Raw genomic sequence first — 21,697 nt, 5'->3', positions numbered from 1 at the left:
CAGCAGGGGAGGAAGGCAGTCAGTCTGTCTTTTCCCTCCTCACTTGAGTGCACCGTTGAGAAAGCGTGTCAACCAGGGGGCGGGGAATGTTCAGAATTGGCGATTTGTCAGTCGCCCACGCAGAAATCTTAACATTGAGCGTCTAAGTGGAATTCCCTTGAAGTCGCAGGACGTTGGGGGAGGGAAAGGGGTGTCGACACATGAATAGCACACAGTCATATTGCAAATTAATCTGAGATTCTTACACTAGAATCGTAAAAAGAAAAAGAGTTAAAACTATTATAATTATTTCTTGCTGGTGTGGACATGTCTGTTTGCATAAACAAAGAATGTTTAATCCTGACCGAGTGTGAAGTTAAATCAAGGAATGTTGCAGCTAGCACAAAATAAATAAATAAATAAAATATATAGGCCACTGTAACTGGAAAACTCTCAGGGCTCTGCAAAGTCAGTGGGCTACCGAAGATCAGCTCTGCAGCAGCCTGTTATTGTATGAGGGCAAAGTGGTGTGTATTTAAAGACAATATTCATGTAATAATAAAATTGTTCAGGAAATTTGGATTTTTTTCTTTTTTTGATAATTCGGACCCAAACATCTACGGTATGGAACGGCTAAGGTACAATTTGTGTTCTACCAACTAAAGCTTTATTTGCTGACGAGGACAGTAGCCAAAAGACCAATGCAACTGTTATAATCACGATAACTGGGGGTTATTCGTTTTTCTGTTATTGGTGATTATCCATGTCTGTCGGTGCTCTTTAATGTCTTTCCCGCGTTATGCGACACATTCCCGTATCCTCTCTCCCCTCCCACCACAGGACTCACGTAGGTACAGACTCCGCCTTAAATATGCTCTGCCTGTCAATAGGGTCGAAGCCCCGCCTCTTCTCTGCCTCTTACACAAACAGCAGTAGCGGTCGGGAGAGTAAATAGAGAAAGCCCCAAGATGGCGGAGCCAGTAAGCTTCATTCACTTTGGTGCAGCGACTAAAACCTCGCTCTCCAAACCTAAGGAATCGAAACCATCGTCGGAGACCCGACCGCAGTCTTCCCGGGACCATCATCCTCCACCACCTAAAAAAGTACGGAACGACGAGAAGAGCCTTAAACCCAAGAAACTAAACGGAGAAGGAGGGGGAGGAGGCGGCGCAGTAGAGAAGCAGCACCAGAAGCAGAGTTATGGCAGCCCAACAACATGGAGCTTCAGTCCCATCAAGTCGAGCAACCCCACGGCGCCAATCCAGCCACCGCTACACAAAGTGTTCAAGCAAAGCGCTTTCCTCGCCTCACCCCCAAAACCTAAAAAACCCAAGGAAAAACGAGAGAAGGAAAAGGAGAAGAAGAAACACAAACTGCCCACTGAAAATAACGTCAGTAGTGTGAGTAGTTCAGGAATGAAGAAGGAAAACGGGGAGGTGAAGTTGTTACAGAAAGGTACCACTGTTTTCTTATGACCTATTATCAGTTTACTAACTCATTTTGACATTTAAAAGCAACTCAGAAAGTGGGCTCCATATTACTGTTTGTTTACTACGCAGTTATTCGCTAACATAATGGAAGTGTAGCGCACGTCCATTAGCCATTTAGCAGACTGGCTAACTTAGCCTAGCAGTTGAGCTAGCTTGTAGTTTCCCATTTTAACGGGCAACAAGCGCATGTGGGCCCGCAATGTGAATGCGTGCGGTTACAATGTGACCACTCAGCTTGCAAGCTGGAACAAACATGTTTATAATTCGTCGTGGTCATTACTTGTTTTGAAAACAAGCATCGAACATTCTTAATGTCTAGTATTATGACAGTACTTTGTTATTGCCCCCCACCCCTACAAGCTGGATAGTAAAGCGTGGCGACCTGTTTTGAAATTCGCACAGAATCCAGTAAGTTTAAGTTGTAACCTGCTGTGTCTTTTAAAGTAGCAAGCTCCTGTCGAAGTTATATGTTACATAGAGTTGTTCCAGCTATGCCTATAGTTGCCTATTTGGCTTATGCCAAACAAAACAACCTAGGGAAAAACAGTCTTCCTACAATTAATATATTTGTACGTAATTTAGATTTGCATGCGATTCTGCGTACATGTTTTATGACCTGGTGAATTTCTCAAAGTCAAACATAAATCGCAGATTCGAAATGCTGCACGTTTATCGTGCTTAAAACATTAGTCGTTGGTTTATCAGTCGTTGTTATAACTCAGATTAGTGGATGTGAGAACAAACGTGTAATGCTTAATAAACAATTGCCCGCCATTTAATACAGTATTTTGTACCACGCCCCCCCGGCACAACTGTATTGCTGAATTGAGCGCCACTGCATGTGGATAGCATCGGTGTTTAGGAGGTTTTTCTCCTTATATTACATTAAGACATCTCATATTTTCCATCCAACCAAATTGCTGATAAGGAAATCTGCGTAAAAATTAGGAAAATGTCCCAATTATCATCAGATACAAAGCAAACATGAGATTAGGCTGTTGAATATTCCAAAATGTGATTATGGCTCATCAACCACTAAATATAACTGGAAAGGGCAGTTTCTTTTCTTATTTCAGTTTCTAAACGTATTTGTTTGGTTAAATTATTATCCGTAAGTCCATTATTCTTCACGAGGTTAAGATTGTGCTGTTGTGGTTATATATCAGACACGGTCAAGTGCTGCTCGCGTGTTTTTCGTGAATGTGTGTCATGCTCAATTTTATTTCCTTATTCCTTACGAAAACGGAGCGTATCAGCCTTGATTTGTGTGTCTGATCAAGTACACAGAGCCTCGAACGTGGACCTTAAATGGACCCAAATGCTTCTAATGGAGATATTTGTTCAGAGGTTCTGTTTACAAAACACCTCAACTGCACAGTGTGCGGCTTAGTGATGAAAGTTTCTTAAACATAATTACGAACACGTTAATTAATTGTTCATTTGTTCATCTGTTTCCTCCTCGCAGGACTGTAGGTCTAAGACAAACCTCTAATGTTCCATATTCATATCACCATAGTTGATATCATTGTTAAGAGCTGAATGACACAATACCTGTATAGAAATAAAATAAAAAAACAGACAGCACTCAAATTTGATGAGAGTTGTTACAGCCTCCCAAGAAGCACAAATGTTGTAATTGTAGTATTAGCATAGTACATTGTGCATCCAGTACCATGTGCTTACCAGTGAGTAGTTTTTTTCTCCCCCCATAAAACAGAATTTCCCTACACCAGCATGTGGTATTTAACTAATTAATTTAGAGGAAGATTAGGTTTGCAGAGAACACTCTGTATTACAGTGTGTAGCCTCCAAGAGACGCGTCTGATTGAGGACTGTAGTCGATTGCAGAGATTTTCTCATTCATCTGCTGGAGATGCAGCTACTCGGGGGCTTTATCAGAGAACGACCCTTTCTCTTTGCCAAAGCCATACGAGAGACATTTCATTTTTCATTCTCTTGTGCGAGCTTTAATTTTCCCCTTAAATAGCTTTAAAGCCTCCTTAAGTTCATGCCTAGGTTTACTCTAGCCTTCTGGTATTTTTCTTTCTTAACACAGTAGCTTTTTGTGGGTTTAGTTTTACTTCCATTTGTCTGTCTCCTTTGGTCCATAACTAAGAAATTTTCCCACTGTGAAGATTAAAGGGAATTCTTTGATCCTTAGAATACAGTCTTGAGTTATTTCCTGTGAGGATGAATACAAAGCATGTTAAATGCCCAGATGCTCTCAGTTCACAGTGATTGTGTGAGTAGCATGTATTACATACACACTAGTACTTCTCAGGCTAAATTTTTTACATTCAGAAAAGCATCACATGTTCAGTTTCTTTTGAGCGCCAGCCCTTCTTCCCCATTCACCATCACGTTCAAATAAATATTTTGTTTTGAAATGTCAGCCGACATTTTGATATGCTACTGCTGAGGCCATAGTTTTCTTTGCAGAACGCGTAATTCAAATACCTTCTTCAACTGACTTAAATGCCTATTTGTTTTTTGCAGTGTTTTCAGTGGTTTTCATTGACCTTAAAATGAACACAAATATTTGTAAAATAGTTCATAGGAACCGCATTTGAAGTATGATTAAGGAGGTGTTTTGAATTTCTTGTTGGTTTAGAAAAATGAAGAGGTTTTTGTAATAGCGATGTTTGTTAGATAGTTTCAGAGACTCTATTTACTCAGAGGCTGTCTTCAGTGAGCAAAGGGAAACCGATGGCTTTGTGTCTATGCTCTGTCTCACTGTTGTCTTGTAGAGGTCTGTCAAAACATGTCTAAAACAATATGAGTTACTGACACCAGGACGCAATGTTTTTGTCTCTGTCGCACACAAATGAATGAAATGCCCTAACGATCTTATCATGTCTACCTGTCTCCTTTAGACCACATCAAGGACAAGATGAGAGAGAGGGAGAGGGAAAAAGAGAGGGAAAAGAAGAAAGAAAAGGACAAGGAGAAAGAAAAAGAGAAGGAGAAAGACAAGGAGAAAGAAAGAAAGAAACATAAACTAATGAATGAAATCAAGAGAGAGAATGGGGAGGTGAAGCTACTGCAAAAAGGTATGTGAGAGTTGTGTCACTACATAAAAACCTGTCTTAACTGATCAGTAAGTGTGTTAAATCTTATGTATTCTGTAGTTTTGTTGTGCCATGTCATCAATCTCTCGTTTTAAATTTGTGCACCGGAATGTGACTTGTATGTGGCCCTCCTGCTCTGGCGGCTATAGAGGCAGAGTTTCCAACAACGTTCACTGCCGTCAGTATTGTTTTCTGTGAAACATATGTACAGTAATATCACAACCAGCAAATTATTATCAAAGCTTTAATGGGAGATTGTGGGAGTATTTGGTGGAGTACAGATGCGTTGACGCATACAAACGACACGTCTGTGTTTGAAAATCCTCAGTAGGGCAAAGGCGGATGACTCTCCACACCCAGGCCCTGTCTGTCAGTGTACAGTAAGATCTGGACACTTAGCCTACATTAATGGGCCTAAGCTATTAATACCTGCTGTTGTCCCATATCTGCGTTTAGAGCTGCTCTGCACACTGTCTCTGTTTAAGTGATAGAGAATGGCCCAGGTTTCCCTCCCACATTCTGACAGCTGTAGCTTTCTGTACTTAGAGTTTTTTTTTTTTTTGTGGTTGAGGAAACTAAGCTGAAATGACTGTGACATGAGAGGAATATAAATAGAAAGCTTGATATTTGCTTGACCTTAAGTGGAGCCTCTGGTGTGTGTGAGATTTGTGTTTGGTGTGGAGTAGCTTTCCAAGTTTGCAAAGCAGTCTGGCAAAGGAAAGCCACTCAGCGTTTCATCAACTACACTCTGTGAACCTTAGAGTAAAATGCCAGAGTTATGCATTTGTTCTTCCGCTATTTTCAGCCCCTTTGTCCTTCAAACACCCGAGTGATTTTTCAGCATAAAAGCCATATGTGTGTTCTCAGGAGTAGTGTGGGTATGTGGAGCATACCAGGGAAAATACTTCACAGTCTCCCCCTAATTTTTTATCAGCTCTGCCTAATTTAACCTGAATTTGACGTGTTACTGAATAGGGCTGCCGTCTTCAGTCTACGTAAGTGATGATGTCGGCGATGAAAATCCGTCGACAGCAATATTTTAAACCGACGCATCATTTTTTTTTTATTTTTATGAATTTACCTTTTGGATTTCTAAAACGCTTCAGTTCATTACAATCGACTATTTGACTCGATTAGTCAAGAGATTAATCGATAGAAAAATAGTCATGGCAGCCCCAGCAGCAGTTATGTAGTGATATTGAAGAAAAACATTTGTTATGAAGAATTGAAGCGTTTTAGAAATCAAACAGGTAAATTCATAAAAATAAAAAAAAACTGATGCGTCTGTTTAAAATATTCATGTCGCCGCATTTTCATTGTCGATGTTATGGATTACGTTGACTAACTGTGACAGCTTAATTACTGAACAGGGTTTGCTTTCGTTATTTTTTGGCAAGGCACTATGATTTGTTGAAGTCCATTGTGTCCTGTGCTGAACAATTCGCTTCATTTGTTTGGTGAACTTCTCTGACAATGCATAGTTTGTGGACAGAGACAAAACGAAAACAAGCAAGTTCGGTGACACACGACTACCCCGCTACCCTGGCCATAAAAGCGGCCGTGAAACCAAGACAACATGGCCGCGTTCCTTGCTCTGTGCCTGAGTGTGTTTGTGTATGTGGAGATGAAGAGAGAAGGGGGAAACCTGAGATGACAGTGCAGTGTGTGATTGGCCACGGAAGTCAGGCTTGCTGAGCTGCTACTCTGCCACTGGTGTTGGAGAAATGTGACCTTTTGAATTGAAACCACTGCAGGGCTTCTCCCCCTAGTCAAACAGTCACACTGAAACAATGCCTGTATACTGACTACATGTACTGTTCACTATCAGTTCACAAGACGCTGTGCCAGTTACTGTGCGGTGTTAGCGCTGCCGCCAGGTGTGATTCCACTTCATTTCAGATGCCAACTTTAGTTTCTAAGGTGTGGCATGGTGGAAAGTTGGAGTCTTTTGTGTGGTCACATGGACAATGAGTTGTCAGGTTATATGTGGGGATTCTGCTCAGTTTTTTTCTGAGTTTTAGGGCTGTTAACACGGTGTTTTCCCACTGACCAAGTGACTGACTAGAGTTAGTTTCTCTGTTGTGGTTTTTTTTAAACTGCTGCTCAGTTTCTCTTTCGGCAGTGCTGAACTATGATCAAGTGCATGGGGAACCTTTTGAACAGAGCAAAGTGGTTTCTCATTTTGTTTTCATTTCAAAAATAATCTTGTCTTGTTTGATTTGCTGCATTTACATCTTAGCTTAGTCAAAATTCATGACGTTTTTCAAGTAGTGTTATGCTTTTCATTTCCTTTATTATTTCACAGTCGTACCTAGATTTTTGGGTTAGACTGAGACCTGACCACAACAGATTCCGGTAGTGTAATAAATAAATAGATAATTTGGTGCGTGACAGCACAACAGGCGGGGATAGGACTGAACGGCAGTAGAATTAAATATGTAAATATGGCCTGATTATTACACCAAGATGATGTAGGCATGTAAAATGACACTCTTTTTGTTGAATTAAACACACATGCAGATTTTGAAACCACGGTATCTTTGCTCTTCAGAAGAGCTGTGCTCTTCTTCATTGTGTGTATGAGAGAGAGGCAGACTGGCCTCCACAGCACTGTGTTGTAGTTGTTAGTCCTTGGGCGGCGCGTATCCATTCATTACAGTGTTGTGACTGCTCTTTGTAGCGCTCCATTACCGCCACGCCAGCCTCGTGCAGTTGAAGTGAAGGAGCTGAAGTCGGTGTGTACGAGCAGATGTCAGTGACTGTCTAAGAGTCCTGGCCCCTGCCGTGAGGTGTGCTTCACCGTTCATGGTTGTGAGCCCAGAAGACGAGAAATGGAGGGTCCTGCCTCCATCCAGCCCTGCCCTGTTGTTTGTGGTGTTCTCCTTATATTTTCACAACATAAATAAGAAGTTTTAAATTTATGACTGTGTATTTAGTATACTTAGATTAAGTATACTGGGCATAAAACATGGAGGCTTCAGAAGATAAAATAATGACTGTCCTGATAATTCTAATTACGGGCTGTTACAATATTATTTTTAAAAATAGAGAAAATAATGACTGTCCTGATAATTCTAATAATGGGCTGTTACGATATTATTTTTAAAATAGATAAAATAATGACTGTCCTGATAATTCTAATAACTGGCTGTTACAATATTATTTTAAAAAAAGAACCAACTGGGCTACTATGGCTACGGTCATAAATGCTGAAAATTTGTCATGAAGGTGAACGATTCTAACTTAACATGTTTTGAATGAGTTGTTCTTAAAAGATAAATGTTTACAGTCTGATGTGTGTGTGGGCGGGTGTGTTTTTGGTTTTTTTTTTCTTCTTGAGCTTGTTGTAGATTTAAGGTTTTCATGCTCTGAGTGGCTGTCTAGAGACAGTCTCTGCTAGTGCTGCTGAAGTTTGGAACTCTTGGCACATCCCAGGACACAGCGTTTTACCTGGGCCTGTGCTGTTTGCTAATCACACAGCTGCAGCTATCACCAACACAAGACTCCAGAGCACAGCGGCCAAAGAACCCCAGCAAGAGTGCAAATGTCATGTCTATTTTAAGATAAACATCAGCGCAGCCTTCCTGTATGCCATCTGCCTCTGTGCAGAGAGATTCGATTTGGGAAGCTAGGAAGCACAAATGAGCCATTACATCCTATGGATGGAGCAATTGATAAATTTGGTAAAAAAATTAAGGGACTACCACTTCAGCCCAAAACAGGCACATTTTATTCAATTTGAAAGGTGCTGCTGGTGGCATAAGATATTCCTAACACACTTTCAGTCTACCCCTCAAGGTTTAAGTCAAATTGAAGTTAATTTATTTTAAACACCTGAAAGGGATGTTGGGCATAAAATATTGGAAGGATTTCTTTCTAGTGCCAGGAATCAAGGAATGGGGAAAATGATTGTCACAGTGGTTTGTATTTCTGAAATGTGAGAACTATGTGTTCTCATAGCTCTTTTGAAAATGTACCGGTCTGATTGGAAATGAATCACAGAGCCATTGTTTTCTACTGCGTGTATGTTTCAAATAAATAACTCGTGTACACATACGTATATCCACTTCATGTATACACATCTATATAGGTAACCTACTACTGTGATTGGAAAAAGCAACCTGTTTTTAAAAAAAAATACTCAGTGTAGTTTTGTCTCTCATATATTCAAGTTTTTCAGGTCATTATCACTGAACAAGCTTTTGTTATCCTTGAGTCTGTGTGGAGAAATACATTACCATGAGATTTAAATGTATTTTTTTTTTAAATGTTGTGTGAAACATCCTTTGAAGAGGCATCTTTGTGAATAAATGGAATGGTTTATATTCAAAACCTGAGAGGGAAGAAGTTCAAAGATTGATCATTTCCATCAAGTTTACATAGCACTGAAGGCCAGCTGTCACCGAATGTTCATTATGGTAAACTAGGCTGTGGTGAGGGTGTGCAAAGTGTCTGAGCACCAGTTTTACTTGAGTTTTAATTGAGTAAAGGTTTCTAATTATCTGGAGTCTGCCTTGTTGGCAATCACGGCTTTCTTCGTCACTCTCTAAGCCCAGTGTCATTTGCCTGCTTGAAGGGATTTACCGTTTGGAAGCGTGCCTTGAGAACGTTGCAGCTGGAACTGCTTTGCATACATTAAGCATATACTAGAAAGACATTTTGGATAATGACTATTTCTAGGCAGGTGATTACAGCACTGTGTGTTCAGTGTTTGTTTGCGCCGGATGACGCTCTGATTCACGTCTGAGCCTTAGATTGCACTGAGATTAGATCCTCAGTGGAGCGATGTTAACGAAGAGCCGTCCTAATTTAAGCACACACTGAAGGGGAAAATCCAGAGCTTGGCTGGGGCCACTTAGTCCTTTAAAAGAATACTCTTTAATACTTACATTCTCATGCCCTGTCTCTGGACATTATACAGTACACTGTTCTGTCAGCCAGCGTCTTTTTACGAGACCGGCACTGGATATCCAGTAGAACAGTTAAATTGCTTTGCTTGTGCTGCTGGTTGTTTTGTTGATGTTCGTGCACTCTCAGCAGCCCACATGCTGATGCCATCTGACCTCTGTCAATGAGCGATTCTGGTTTAAATGACTGTCTGGCGTGTTGTCCAATCTCTAAATGGCAGTGAGGGTTGCATTTGTGGGGGAAGGGTGGCTGTGACTGCTGGGGTCCGGATTAGAAACTAACATGCCGTACAGATCCACTCCTCCGTCCCATCCTCTCTGCCCGTCACCTCTGCCCCCCCACCTCCCCACCCTTTTATATTCCTTTCATCCCTCCCGCTCCTCTCCGTCGCGCTGGGTGGATATAGGTGAATGAAGTACTTAGTTTATGTGTGGCCAGGGTTGTGTTGAGTTTTAAGAAGTTCAGAAAGCAAACTTCATGTCAGTACCACACACACAAACTCCATGTACCCTTTACGCTCTTGATACTCGTATATGTTGGCTAATGTTCAGTATTTTCTCTTACGTTGCATTAGCACCAAGCAGGGATTGCACAGGTACATAATTTTACGACTTGAGTACTCCTCTCCTGAAAACTCAGGTTGTCGAGCGTGAGGGTCGTGCGGGAGGTGTCTTGCATCAATGAAAATACTGTGCAACTGTGATGGGGTTGGTCTCAGCACATGGAGCAGAGCATAAAATTAACGTTATGAAGATAACACTGTACGCAGTGGTGAAGTATGGATGATACCGTTGATATTTTAAAGTTATTGTTGCCAACATTTTACGGTCGCCCAAGATAGAAGGTTCAGTCAACAAAGTGGGGTTTTTCACTATTTTTTCACTAATCCACAATGTGAGGACAAATAAAAGAAAAGCACACTGCTTGCCTGTTGCCAGTGCACATCTTCCGCACAGCCTAATGATCTTAATAAGTTTTCCTCTTGTTTACCAAGGGTTTTACCTGGAAACTGAGTGCGCGCGAGATCTAGCATCACACGATTAATGGGTGCTCAATGTTAATGTAGAAAGTCGAGAATTGCTGTAACTGCTGAAGAACTGGAATGCTTGAGTACTCTGTGCAACCCCTAGCACCAAGTAGACATTTACTTTAGGCCCAGTGAATCTGTAGGCTCTCAGGGCAGCTTAAATTTTTCTCCATTTTCAGTTCCTCACCCTGTTGTTGTTCTTGAGATATTATTAGAGTATTGTTATTTTTTCACCACTAAAACTGTTAGCTGAGCAAAACCTGTCATAGACACCTTTCCAAGACATAGATTTAGGAAACCTGTCAGGGATGTTTGAAAACTTGAACCACTCTGAACTCACAAAAAAGACCATTCTGGCCGTCAACTCATAAACCATGTCTCATACAGTCAAATTAGTTTATGTCTTTGGCTTCAGAACTAGTCTGAGACAATTTGCACAGTCATTGGAATCTCACCCTCAAGAAGTGTCAAACTTTCAAAACATCGTGGCTGCCACAAGCCAGTTGATTGTTATGGGTCTGAAGCAGGTCTGAGTGATGTGATCCTGGCCTCTTAGGCATACACAATGGATATCTCTGAGGGAACAGACAAAATCTTACTGATGCTGTAACAGGGACAAAAAAAAGTCTCTTTTATTTAAAAAAAATATTGAACCAGTCAAGTCGAACCTTTTCATGCAGTGTTTTTTGTGGAAGGCTCCAACAGTGAATGAAAGAATGAAAAGATGTCATGTAATGATGGCAGCTTTGTACGAGTGCAGAAACAACTGCATAACAATGAACAAACAAACTCTGTTGGTGATATTGAATAAAATTAACTCAGTGTAACCTAGTAATGTCTGAATGCCACATTGTCCCTCACAATAAGCATGAACAAATTCAGCCTGTTGAACCTACTGGTAGTCCTTAGAGTTAAAGGCCCCTTGTGCGTTTCATTTGCCAAAACGCTGAAGTATTCTAGAGAAGCCACACAATGGGCAGTAAGTGAGTCATGAGGATTTCTAATTCCACAGTAGACCAGTTCGATACTTCTGTTAGCCACTGTCCAAAGGGCTGGGATTGGTTAACCCCCTAGTTTGTCATGATCATTAGGAGTCTCTATTGACTGTTTTTGTTGTTGTTGTTGTTGTTGTTGTTAAGCAAATATATTTCTATTGAGTAGTATCTATTTGCAGATCATAGTTTGGTCTGTTTTGGAGAGTATGTCAGTCCTGCTCAAAGCTTCTGTGATGTGATGCTTCTGATTCTAAAGATTCTGTTTGGACTTGGATCATTCTATTGCACTGCTAAGCCATAACAGATCAATTAGAATTTTGAATCCTGATAGTATTTAGCTCCAGTTGTGTTTTAGCCTTTTGCATTATTCGATTATTAGATTTCCCTCCAGACATTCTGCTTCATTCTTTTAAACAAATAATAAAACCAAATCATATGTTTCTCCTCTTTTTGAAGCCATTTTTCATACTGCTGCTTTGGACCAAATCAAACACTTTCTCTGTCTTTTCAAATAAATATGTACCAAACAGCGAAGAGATGACATCACTTTTTATCAAGTTAAAACACAAATAGCCAGGGTAGAAGGGCCATTTGTAGCCATTCTACCTTGGGTAGCATTTTCAGAGCACTGTCTCTATGTGTCATCAAACCACTTACCGAAAAAAGCACCTGAACACACTGGTAAAGGTTAGAAATACAGAGAATGACGCATGGCAGTGTTTGTATTTAATCACCAGGCCCCTATACATACTGTAGACATGTGTCAATACATGTGTCAGAATTGGCATTTCACCTGAGGACTAAACATGGACAGCATCTTGAATGAATTACATTTTCTTGTGTGTTTTTAAGTGTTTGTTAGGATACATCCAGGAAAGTAACACAGAAATAAAGAAAGGATCATTTAGAAACAGTGTATGGAGTATACAATGTAAGTACACATTTAACTTGTGTACTTACATTGCATACAGGTTTGAAAAGAAGGAAAGAAAGAAATCCAGAAGCAAAAATAATCGAAAGTAAAATAAAAGGGGGGAGGGTTTAACAGTTAGTGTTGTAGGTACAGAGGTTTTATTATTTTATTTATCGTATCAGATTTTTGAGGATAGAGGTTTTACTCTTTTACTGTCCTGTTGCAGGTGACAAAGAGAAGCCGAAGATCAACTCAGAGGAGTTGCAGATCAAAAAGGTCAAGAAGAAAAAGAAAAAGAAACACAAAGAGGGTGAGAAGCGCAAGCGGCCCAAGATGTACAGCAAGTCCAGCCAAACGGTTTGTGCTGGTCTGCTTAGTGCCAGCGACCTGCCCAGCCTGCTCTCCAAACCGGCCGCTGAATTCAAATCACCTCTCCCGGTCACCCAGGGCAGCGCCCTTTCTCTGGCTTTACCGGTCGCCACCATCAAACAGGAGAACTGCAGCCCCAAGTCTGATCCGGCTAGTTCTGCGACCAAAGCTGGCCAGGCCCGCCCCAAGCTGCCTGGCCTGGACGGGCTGGAGTTCGGCCGCTTTGTCCACGTGGAGCAGCAGCCCAACGGTGGTGCTCTGGTGGTTCACGCCTACAGCCGAGAGCTCTCTGTCCTGTCTCCCGTGGAGATGCAGAGGTTTGCCCAGGAGTTTGTGACGCTGGCCTTCAGCGAGGACTCGTGCGGGGCGGCACATTACGTCATGGGCATCATCCATGGCGCTGCCTCCTACCTCCCTGATTTCCTCGAGTACTTCTCTGTCAAGTTCCCCAGTTCGCCCGTCAAAATGGAGATCTTGGGGAAGAAGGACATTGAGACGACTACAATGGCAAACTTCAATGCTCAGGTCAGTGTGTATGAATTCTTTTTTTGTGTGTGTGTAATGTTCTATTCGTTATGCTTAATTTGAAAAGAGATACCATACTAATACAGTTTTAGTTATCTTTCGAATGGTCATGGATATAGACACGAAAGTGTGTGAGGATACTGCCATGCAACTCCTCTGCTTTTGTTTCTTCCAAATATGTAGAGGACAATATTGTCTGTAGGCTCTTTTATTGGACATATATCCTGTCAAAGGTGTTAAGGATAATAGCAGGCCACTAAGAAACATCCATGCTTTTGAGAAACTGGTCTTGGTTGAAGTCATCCGATTAAATCTTAATTGAATGGAGGATGGTCTAGATCACCAGCTCTTCTTCCATAATTATCTGCTTCACTATCAGGGGAAGCCTCTCCGGAGAATACTGCAAAGATACATTTTTCTCTTCTCCACTGAAATCCAATCTTGAGCTTGTGAAGCAAGTAGTCTGAGATAAAAAGATCTAATCAAATAACAGCAGTGTCCCATGCTGCTTGGATTTCTCTAACACAAGAAGAAGAAAAGGTGCATTTGCTGAGAGGAAGCGCACCAACATTTATTTAGATTAATTTGACATTTGGATCTATGATGTAATACAGGTGTAAGTTCTGTTAATGACTGTGGAGAATGCTGGATTCACTTGTATTTGGCTAGCTTTCTCTTGGTTAGGAAGAGTCTTTTAGCAGTGTATTATGTATGGATGACTGTACCCGCTGTGACAAAAATTAGAATACTTCATCGAAAATAAACTGGTTAAGTCTACGAAAGCCTAAACACTGCACGTTTTCTGTGTACCAAGCCTTTCGCACCTGCTGATGTGCGGAAAATTCCGACGGCTGTTTAATGAACCGGAGGGCGATTGCTACAAATAAGCTCTAATGTCCAGTCTTCCTTCCCAAGGACCTGTTTATCCACCCACCATCATTTATGGAAACATAACCTCTGTAAAAATGCCTCACCAGCAATATTGGGCTCTTGTAGCAGATGCCTGAGAGGGTTGTGGATTGTGGAGGAGAGGTATTGTAGTCGTCAGTGGTTCTCAGGCCCTGTAATGATGTAAGCCATCTCTGAGGATGAGTCAGCCGCCGAGGCATTAGCAATCTGGCTGTGGCTCAGTGATGTCATGAAGAAGCTTTAAACTAGTGCATGTTGCTATTATCTCCTTATTGGGGGAAAAAAGGCTTTGCCTGTACTGCTGCTGCTACACAGAGATCTCTTCATTTATGACCCTGCCATAGTTCATGGACTGCCCGTTAAAATCAACCCCAAGGATGCTCTTGGATGATATTGGCAAAAATTAAATATAGATGGATGACCATACTTTGGGGAAAGACACAGTAGAACTAGTTATGTTATATGACTGATACTGAGAACGTGTGACGTTTGACCAAGTGTCGTGTGTGTGTATAGGGTGTAATCGTTCCAGCGATTATATTAAATGCAAGGTAACTAGTTATTTGCTGGGTCATTTTCAGTAAGTTAATAGGCTTCTTTGGACATCCATTATCATGTCAAAATTCTCCAAAAATGGCTGCTTTATTCATTTATTGTAATAGAACATATCTTTTCTTGACAATGGATTAATATGGATGCTCTATCTAAGGTCACCTTTTCATCACTGGTCAAAGTGAACGTTCCATGTGAAGTGGACAGTGTGCAAAAATGATGGACTATTGTATTACCACTTTGCAAGTACACTGTGTTAAACCAACACAGGTAAAAGGTTCAGTATAATCGATAGCATAGTGTACTACTTAAGACTACAGCAGAGCACCAGCATCTCTCTCAAATATTGATCCCAATAAAACCAGCTTTTATCACTACAGTGTTATCTTTGAGAGGAGGCCCTGTTTTAGCATTTCACTCAGAAAGGTCTTCATTGAGCTCCCGAGAGAAGTGGTGTGTGCGTGTGTGTGTGAGTAACAGAAAGAGAAGGGGTGAGGGAAGAAAGGAAAGAGAAAATTGGTGTGTGCCAGCAGGCATAGCCCAGGCTCTGTATGCTTGTGTCTGAGGGCAGGACAACTGATAGGACATTGATCAGTACATGCAGGGTGCTGAGGGAAACAGTCTCCACCACAGGCAGGGAATAGTCTGTCTTTTGGCATCCACTGTCTCCAAGGCTAGACCCCTGCTATGGACCTGCCTCTCCAGTATTGGAATATCGTCACAGGCCTCTGAGTGTAAAAATACTCTGATCACTGTGAGTGTATTTGTTTGCTCATCTCTACTTAGTCGCCCTGTGTGTGTGCGTATGCGCGTGCGCTTTATGCTGCTGAGCATAAAATGGAAGAAAAATGTGCTCTTAAGGTGATCACTTACCCAGTGCTTGTTTATTGCTGTGATATTTTCTCTCTCATTCTTGCTTTCTCTTCCTTTGCTCTGTGCGTCCTTCTCTCGGTCTGTACCTCCAGTTCTTGCATTTTCCCATTCCCGAGGTACGGCTTTGTTTCCTAGCAACACCATTTTTTTGTATTCCTGAAAACAGAGCGTTTTGAGAGAGAGAGAAAGAGAGAGAGAGCACTTTGCAATGTGGGAATAGGAGAACAAACCCAGCAGATGATGCCCAGAACACACATGCTGACAGAGGCTGGTAAAATGCGACTTCCTGTGCCTGAGATTGAGGAGCTCAGTTATGAAATGAGGCAGAAAATAGTTTGATACATGTCTTATGTCAATCATATCCTCACACTCAGCAGCAACTCAGCATTAAAAAAAAAACTGCACAGGCACCCGATCCACATCTCCAAATCCCACTGTTTCTCAAATGCTCGTGTTTAAGTGGGTCTGATTCACAAAGCGGTCGTTTTTGGTAAGCTTGCCTTGGAAAATAATGTCACGGGTTTTGCATTTTGTTTGGGCAAAGAGAAGAAACATTTAGACTGATCTGGAAGAAAGTGGTCAAAATGCAGGGGGAAGAGGACTTATGTATTGAACCGAGGATGGGGGAATCAATAGCAACTACATGAGAGCCCAATAAAATTAAATGTGCTAGAATCTTACAAACAAAAAAAAAAAAAGTCATTTCGCAAAAGAAACGACCATCTTACACCTGTTGAACAATCCCACTGAAAACCAGTCTGTTCTGTATCTTTACACACACACACTATGTTTTTAATTAAGCAAATAAATGTACCTCCCGCCCCCGCCGTCCTGCCTGGATTGATTTTGTTATAGCTCTACGATTGTCTTTCAGATTTATGGAGTGCTAATTTGATAAATTAGCAAGAGAAGGAAAACACATCTGGCTTTGTTTACTAAGCATGACATCAGCGCCTGGCCGGATTTAAGGAAGTGACAGGCAGAGCATTCAAAAGCATGTTGATGAGATGTTAAGCCTTCACAACAGGTGGAAGCTGTCATTCAAACATGAGACATGTCTGCGTGCACACACACACACACACACACACACACAGGGGGAGAGAGAGGGGCCCTGAAGAAGAGTCTTCTATTTCACTAAAAATCATAGAAGTCTGTGCCCCTGTTATGTTGAGTAATGTGGCTTTAAATCAGGCGGAAATAATGCTGAAATGATCTGTGTGTAAAGCTCTTTGCTTGAGTTAGGAGGAGATGTACTATGGCTACAAGGTAGTTCTAAAGTTTGATCCAAACAGTGCCTTTGACCGTATTCATTCACCAGTGCTTGCAAAATCAAAGTGTACATTTACTAACAATATGTATGTGTAAAGAAAAAGCATTTGTTCTGAGGTTTTCTGGCTCATCTGGCCTGGCCCTCACTCCACTGTTTTTTTTTTTTGTTTGTTTGTTTTTAACCAAAAACAGGGGGAGAAAAACTGTTGATTATTCCTGCCATCATAGTGTTGGTGGTAGAGTTGGCTTTGATTAGTTCATGAGAGAGAGAGAGAGAGAGGGAGATATGGGTGTGCATTGGAGGAGAGCGGTTTGAACCAGTGACCCGGCGGCAGTGTTTTGTCTTGTGTGTTGACTTGTGCAGTGCCAGCGTGCTGGCCGTCAGTGTGGACACAGCATGTAGTGTCTGGGAAGGGGGCAAATGTTCACACCTTCCTCACCCACTGCACTGCTGGAGTGGACACAGGTATGCTGTTTTCCTGTCAGGTCCTGTTAGGGCCTGGCTCATCTAAGCACCGCTAATATTCTGTTTATTTACGGGAGAGATTCTCTGTTCTCTGTGTTCTCCCCTCTTTAATACCCCCTCTCCTCTCTCCCAGTCTTTCTCCGTACAGTTCCCTTCTTTTGAGGGTTGGTGAAATATTTGATTTTTCAAAGCAGAGATGCCCGTGTGGCATGGTAGCTCCTCCAGTCTCACAAAGGAAGTATATGTGCTTGTTGCTGTTGTTGTCGTATTTGTTTGTGTCTTTTAGCCAGGTCTTGAATTCTTCTGTGTGTGTTTTTGTTTTAACCTACCGTCCTCAGCCTACTTTGACAGTGAGACCTGATCACTGTGTTGAAACGGCTAAGACCAGTATTGTATTTCTGGAATCCCTCTCTTTCTTTTTTTTCCCCCCCCTTTCTACCCTTGTCTCTTTCTCTTCTCTCCCAGTGCTCCCTGCACAGCTGTGTTCAAAAGGCCCTCCAGCCAGAACGAGAGGAATTCACCCTTTAGGCCAGTGACAGGGAGGAGAGAAGAACAGAGAAAGGCAGAGAGAAAGCAGGCCCCTGTGCAACCATCTGGAGAATGCAGATGGCGCCATCTGGCCAGGAGACGGCATTGTTTTAGCTTTTTTTGGTCTTTACAATTAAGACAATCAAGCAGCTATTCTGAAAAATGACTTGCATTGAAAGAAAAGGTCCACAGCAGGCATTGGTGATCTGGTGATTTCCCCTCTCTCTCCCTTTATATCTCTCTCTCTCTCTCTCTCTCTCTCTCTCTCTCTCTCTCTCTCTCTCATTATCTCAGCCTGATAAACATTCAGTATTTGTGATAGGCCTGTTAGTGAAGTGGAACACAGATATTTCTGTTTGATGTTGTTTGGATGGTGAGTTGATATATGTCAGGGGTTGTGTAAGCAAACTTGTGGCTTTTCTTCACAGGTCAAAGTGGTGCTGTGGTCTGTGAGGGTGCTGTACTCATTCCCACAGGTTGTGGGCATTAGCACGGGCCTAGCGCGCACACAGGAGGCTTTCACACGGCCTTACCAGGCGTATGCTCTGTCTGTCTTCTGCTTCTTTATTAAGGCCCTCCATCACAAAATTTTAAAGGATGAAACCCTGTGGCCTCCTTTTTATTTATCCCTCTATACCTTCTCATCACTCTACCTTCCTGTAACAGACGTGCTATCTGGGTGTCCATTTTGCACGTAGCCCATAGAATCTTAAGAGCTATGTTGTGGATGGTGTAAATCTGATCTCTGTTATAGAAACACAACATCTGAGCTCCTTACTTGCCTCTCGGCAGTTTTCTGTAATCACAGTCGGTACAGTAACAAAGAACACTGTTCTCTCTCTCTCTCTCTCTCTCTCTCGCACTGTTTATTGAAACCATTAGTATAGCTGCTGTATAGAAAAAACAACCAAATGAGTGAACCTGTCTCTTGGCTTTGGGTTTTTGAATCTCATTTCAGTTATGGTTAATTTTGAGCCTGGGTGACTGGCATTATTTAACTTTCCCCTTCCTAATCAGGCCCTGATCTCACAGCTATCTGCTTCTCCTTCCCTCCTTTGAGTTCTTCAGGCCAGTCCCTTTGGGAAGCGTGTCACAGTGATTTTGGCATTGCTTGAATACACCCCCCCGCCCCCCAAACCTCCACCACCATCCCTGGAGTTCCTGCCAGGAAAGGCCTGTTTGTCCTGAGCTCACCCCAGTCCAAGAGACGCCCGCTGGAATTGGCCATTCTGTGAAAACTGCTGCTTTCCACGGCATTTTGGCAGTAAAGTCAAACCCAGTCTTACATAGATGGACAGACACAGCCAAAACATGAGCCTCTCACACATCCACAAACTTATCTGGGAGGGTAATGGAAATGAGGCATTTAATGGAGTTTTACTGAAGTTAAAGTAGTCTTTTTTTTCTTTTTTTTTTTTTTGAAAGAATGTAAAAAAAAAAAAAAAAAGTTTGACACAGCTTAGAGCACATGGCTTACCTTGATCTGAAGTGTAATCATGTGATAGAAGGTATGGGTGCACACATGCCAGTGAGACAGATCCTTCAGTAAAGCTCATTGTTCATATTAGTGGTGTTAAGATGACCCTTAAATGAGGCTAATTCAGCTATGTTATGACCAACGGACATTCTCACCACTGCCTTTACCTACATGCACTCACCATGGAGAATATATACACAGCGAGTGTCCAAGGGATGAAGTCAGACAATAAACAAGGTCATCCACACACACTCACACACCCCAACATGCACACTGAATAGAAGAAAGCAATGCGGAAAAAGAATGGTTTATTAAGGAAGAATGTGTTTGGTGGAGCGAATGGTAGAATAAAAATAAAGGAGGAGCTGTTGGATGGTTGTGAGAGGGGCATAGTGTGAATGTAGGAAATAGCTGTCGTAGTGGTAGTAAGATATGCACAAGGACAGAGACATTATTCTTTCATGAATGACATCATCACTGCTTCAGTTAGACGGTCATTTGTTACAGAAAGTCAAACGGAAAGCTTGATGGAGACATATGTGATCTCTCCATTTTAGACCCTCCAAAACTGTCGCTGTACTCCAGCCATTGCCAAACCCGCGCCGAGGCAGGGCGCATTAATACATACACTATTGATTGTATGCACAAGAGATGCGACCACTCATTTTCCCCAGTGATTTATGGCAGCATCACTTAATCCTAGGACCCCCTGCCCCCACCCTCCACCCCACAAAAACTCACCTTGGAGCAGTAAGATGTATGGTCCAAAGGCACTGCAGACAGGGAGAGCTGTGCATTGAAAGAGGACAGAATTAATGGCTCTGAGAGAAGGAAGAGGAGGTGGAGGGAAACAGGGAGTGGATAAAGAAGAGGAAGAGAGCACAAAAAGGCGCAACTCCCCTAAGAGCAGACACACTGGGCTCCCAGTCAGAGGGCCAGGAGGACTGTGTGTGACCTTGAAAAGCAAGACTGTAAAACGCGTCTTTCTGGTTTAGCAAGCTGGCCGCAAGCACACACACACACACACATATATACACACCCTCACTCTCATTTTTACATTCAAGAGATGGGTGAGCAGGGATTTCCCTTAGTAGCACAGTCTGTCTGGTTATTATTTTTTTCATTTAGCATATTTAGAACTTATATCATAGACAATCTTATGTCACCTTTTAGAACTTTAGATTGAAAAGGAAGTTTAGATCTTTTGGCAGTAAGGGCAGTTTTGTCCTTCATCAGTTAGGCAGTGTTTTATAACAGATTGGGAGCTGTGACACACACTCTGTTTTGCGTGTGGATTGCAACTGGCCGTTATGTGTGGGAATCTCTGTTTCCTGTTGAGGTACTCACTGAAGGGCTTGTCTTCATGACAGTCCGAAGAAAGCTGTCACTTGTTACGCTTCACTACCAAATTACAAATATAGAACTGTAGAGGGTGAAATTGGCTAATCTTTACAATGCGTGTAAGCAGACACGCCTAGACGGCACGCTGGCCGTTTCAGCTGCCCATATGAGCACGCTGCTCTCTATGCCAGACGTGGAAATGCTCCTTCCAGAATTTTAATATATTTTTTTTATTTTTAAATATCTTGTATGGTATTTTATATTTTTTATATGTTATATTCTTAGAAGAATTGTAGTTCTTCTAGACTGTTACAGATTTTGTACAAACGATGACAGAATGACTGCACTCACATTCTCCTGATAGCCCATCTCTCTGTGTGGTTCATGTGTTGTTAATTGGCAGAGAGGGGAAGTTGTGATTTGTATTAGAAATAGTTTTCAGGCCAGGGGCTCTTGTAGACATTGCTGGACTAACTTTAACCCTCTAATTGAACACTAATATCCTTTCACACAGGACACCAGACTACTGTGGCGTTCCACGGACATTAACACACACAAGCAAACACACACACACACTCTCTGAGAGAGAGTGAATCAGTGAATGAGCGAATGATGAAAGACTGAAAGAGAGGGAGCTGGAGGGCTTTCTTACTTTTTAATGCCAAAGCCACAAGCTATGACAGTACAGCCCCACTCATTAGATGGAACCCCGTGAGAGAACGTTCTAGGATTCTCCTTCCAAAAAAACAATTGACTTGGAAAAGAATAAAATATAATTGACTTGAATAAAAGTCCCTTCAGTGGCATGGGATGTTTTCCCCCTCTATCTTTAAAGCCAAAATTGTCGACGAATATGCTGAAAGTCACAGTGTACTGGCATTGCTGAATGTAACCTTATTCAGCTTTGTGGTAAGATAATTGTCATTGAATGTGTTTTAAATCTGTCAAATGAGTCATAAAACAGTCTGAGGTCTGATTGTGCAGAGTAACAGTAGCTGGCTCACAAGA

At 41.9% G+C, this 21,697-nt stretch overlaps 1 protein-coding gene across 1 annotated transcript in view; it reads left to right on the top strand.

Moving 5' to 3' along the window:
- Positions 1–947: 947 nt before the first annotated feature.
- The window catches only part of LOC115812721 (lysine-specific demethylase RSBN1L-like), a 32,566-nt gene continuing 11,816 nt past the window's right edge, over positions 948–21,697 (top strand). Inside the window, exons 1-3 of the mRNA XM_030775212.1 lie at positions 948–1,434; positions 4,343–4,519; positions 12,607–13,274. Coding sequence (XP_030631072.1) covers positions 948–1,434; positions 4,343–4,519; positions 12,607–13,274 — 1,332 coding nt within the window. The remainder of the gene's footprint in view (positions 1,435–4,342; positions 4,520–12,606; positions 13,275–21,697) is intronic.

This window comes from Chanos chanos, chromosome 1 (assembly GCF_902362185.1).
Source record: "Chanos chanos chromosome 1, fChaCha1.1, whole genome shotgun sequence".
NCBI classification, from domain to species: domain Eukaryota; kingdom Metazoa; phylum Chordata; class Actinopteri; order Gonorynchiformes; family Chanidae; genus Chanos; species Chanos chanos.
The sequence above is the reverse complement of the archived record's forward strand: the minus strand, read 5'-3'. Positions and strand labels throughout refer to the sequence as shown.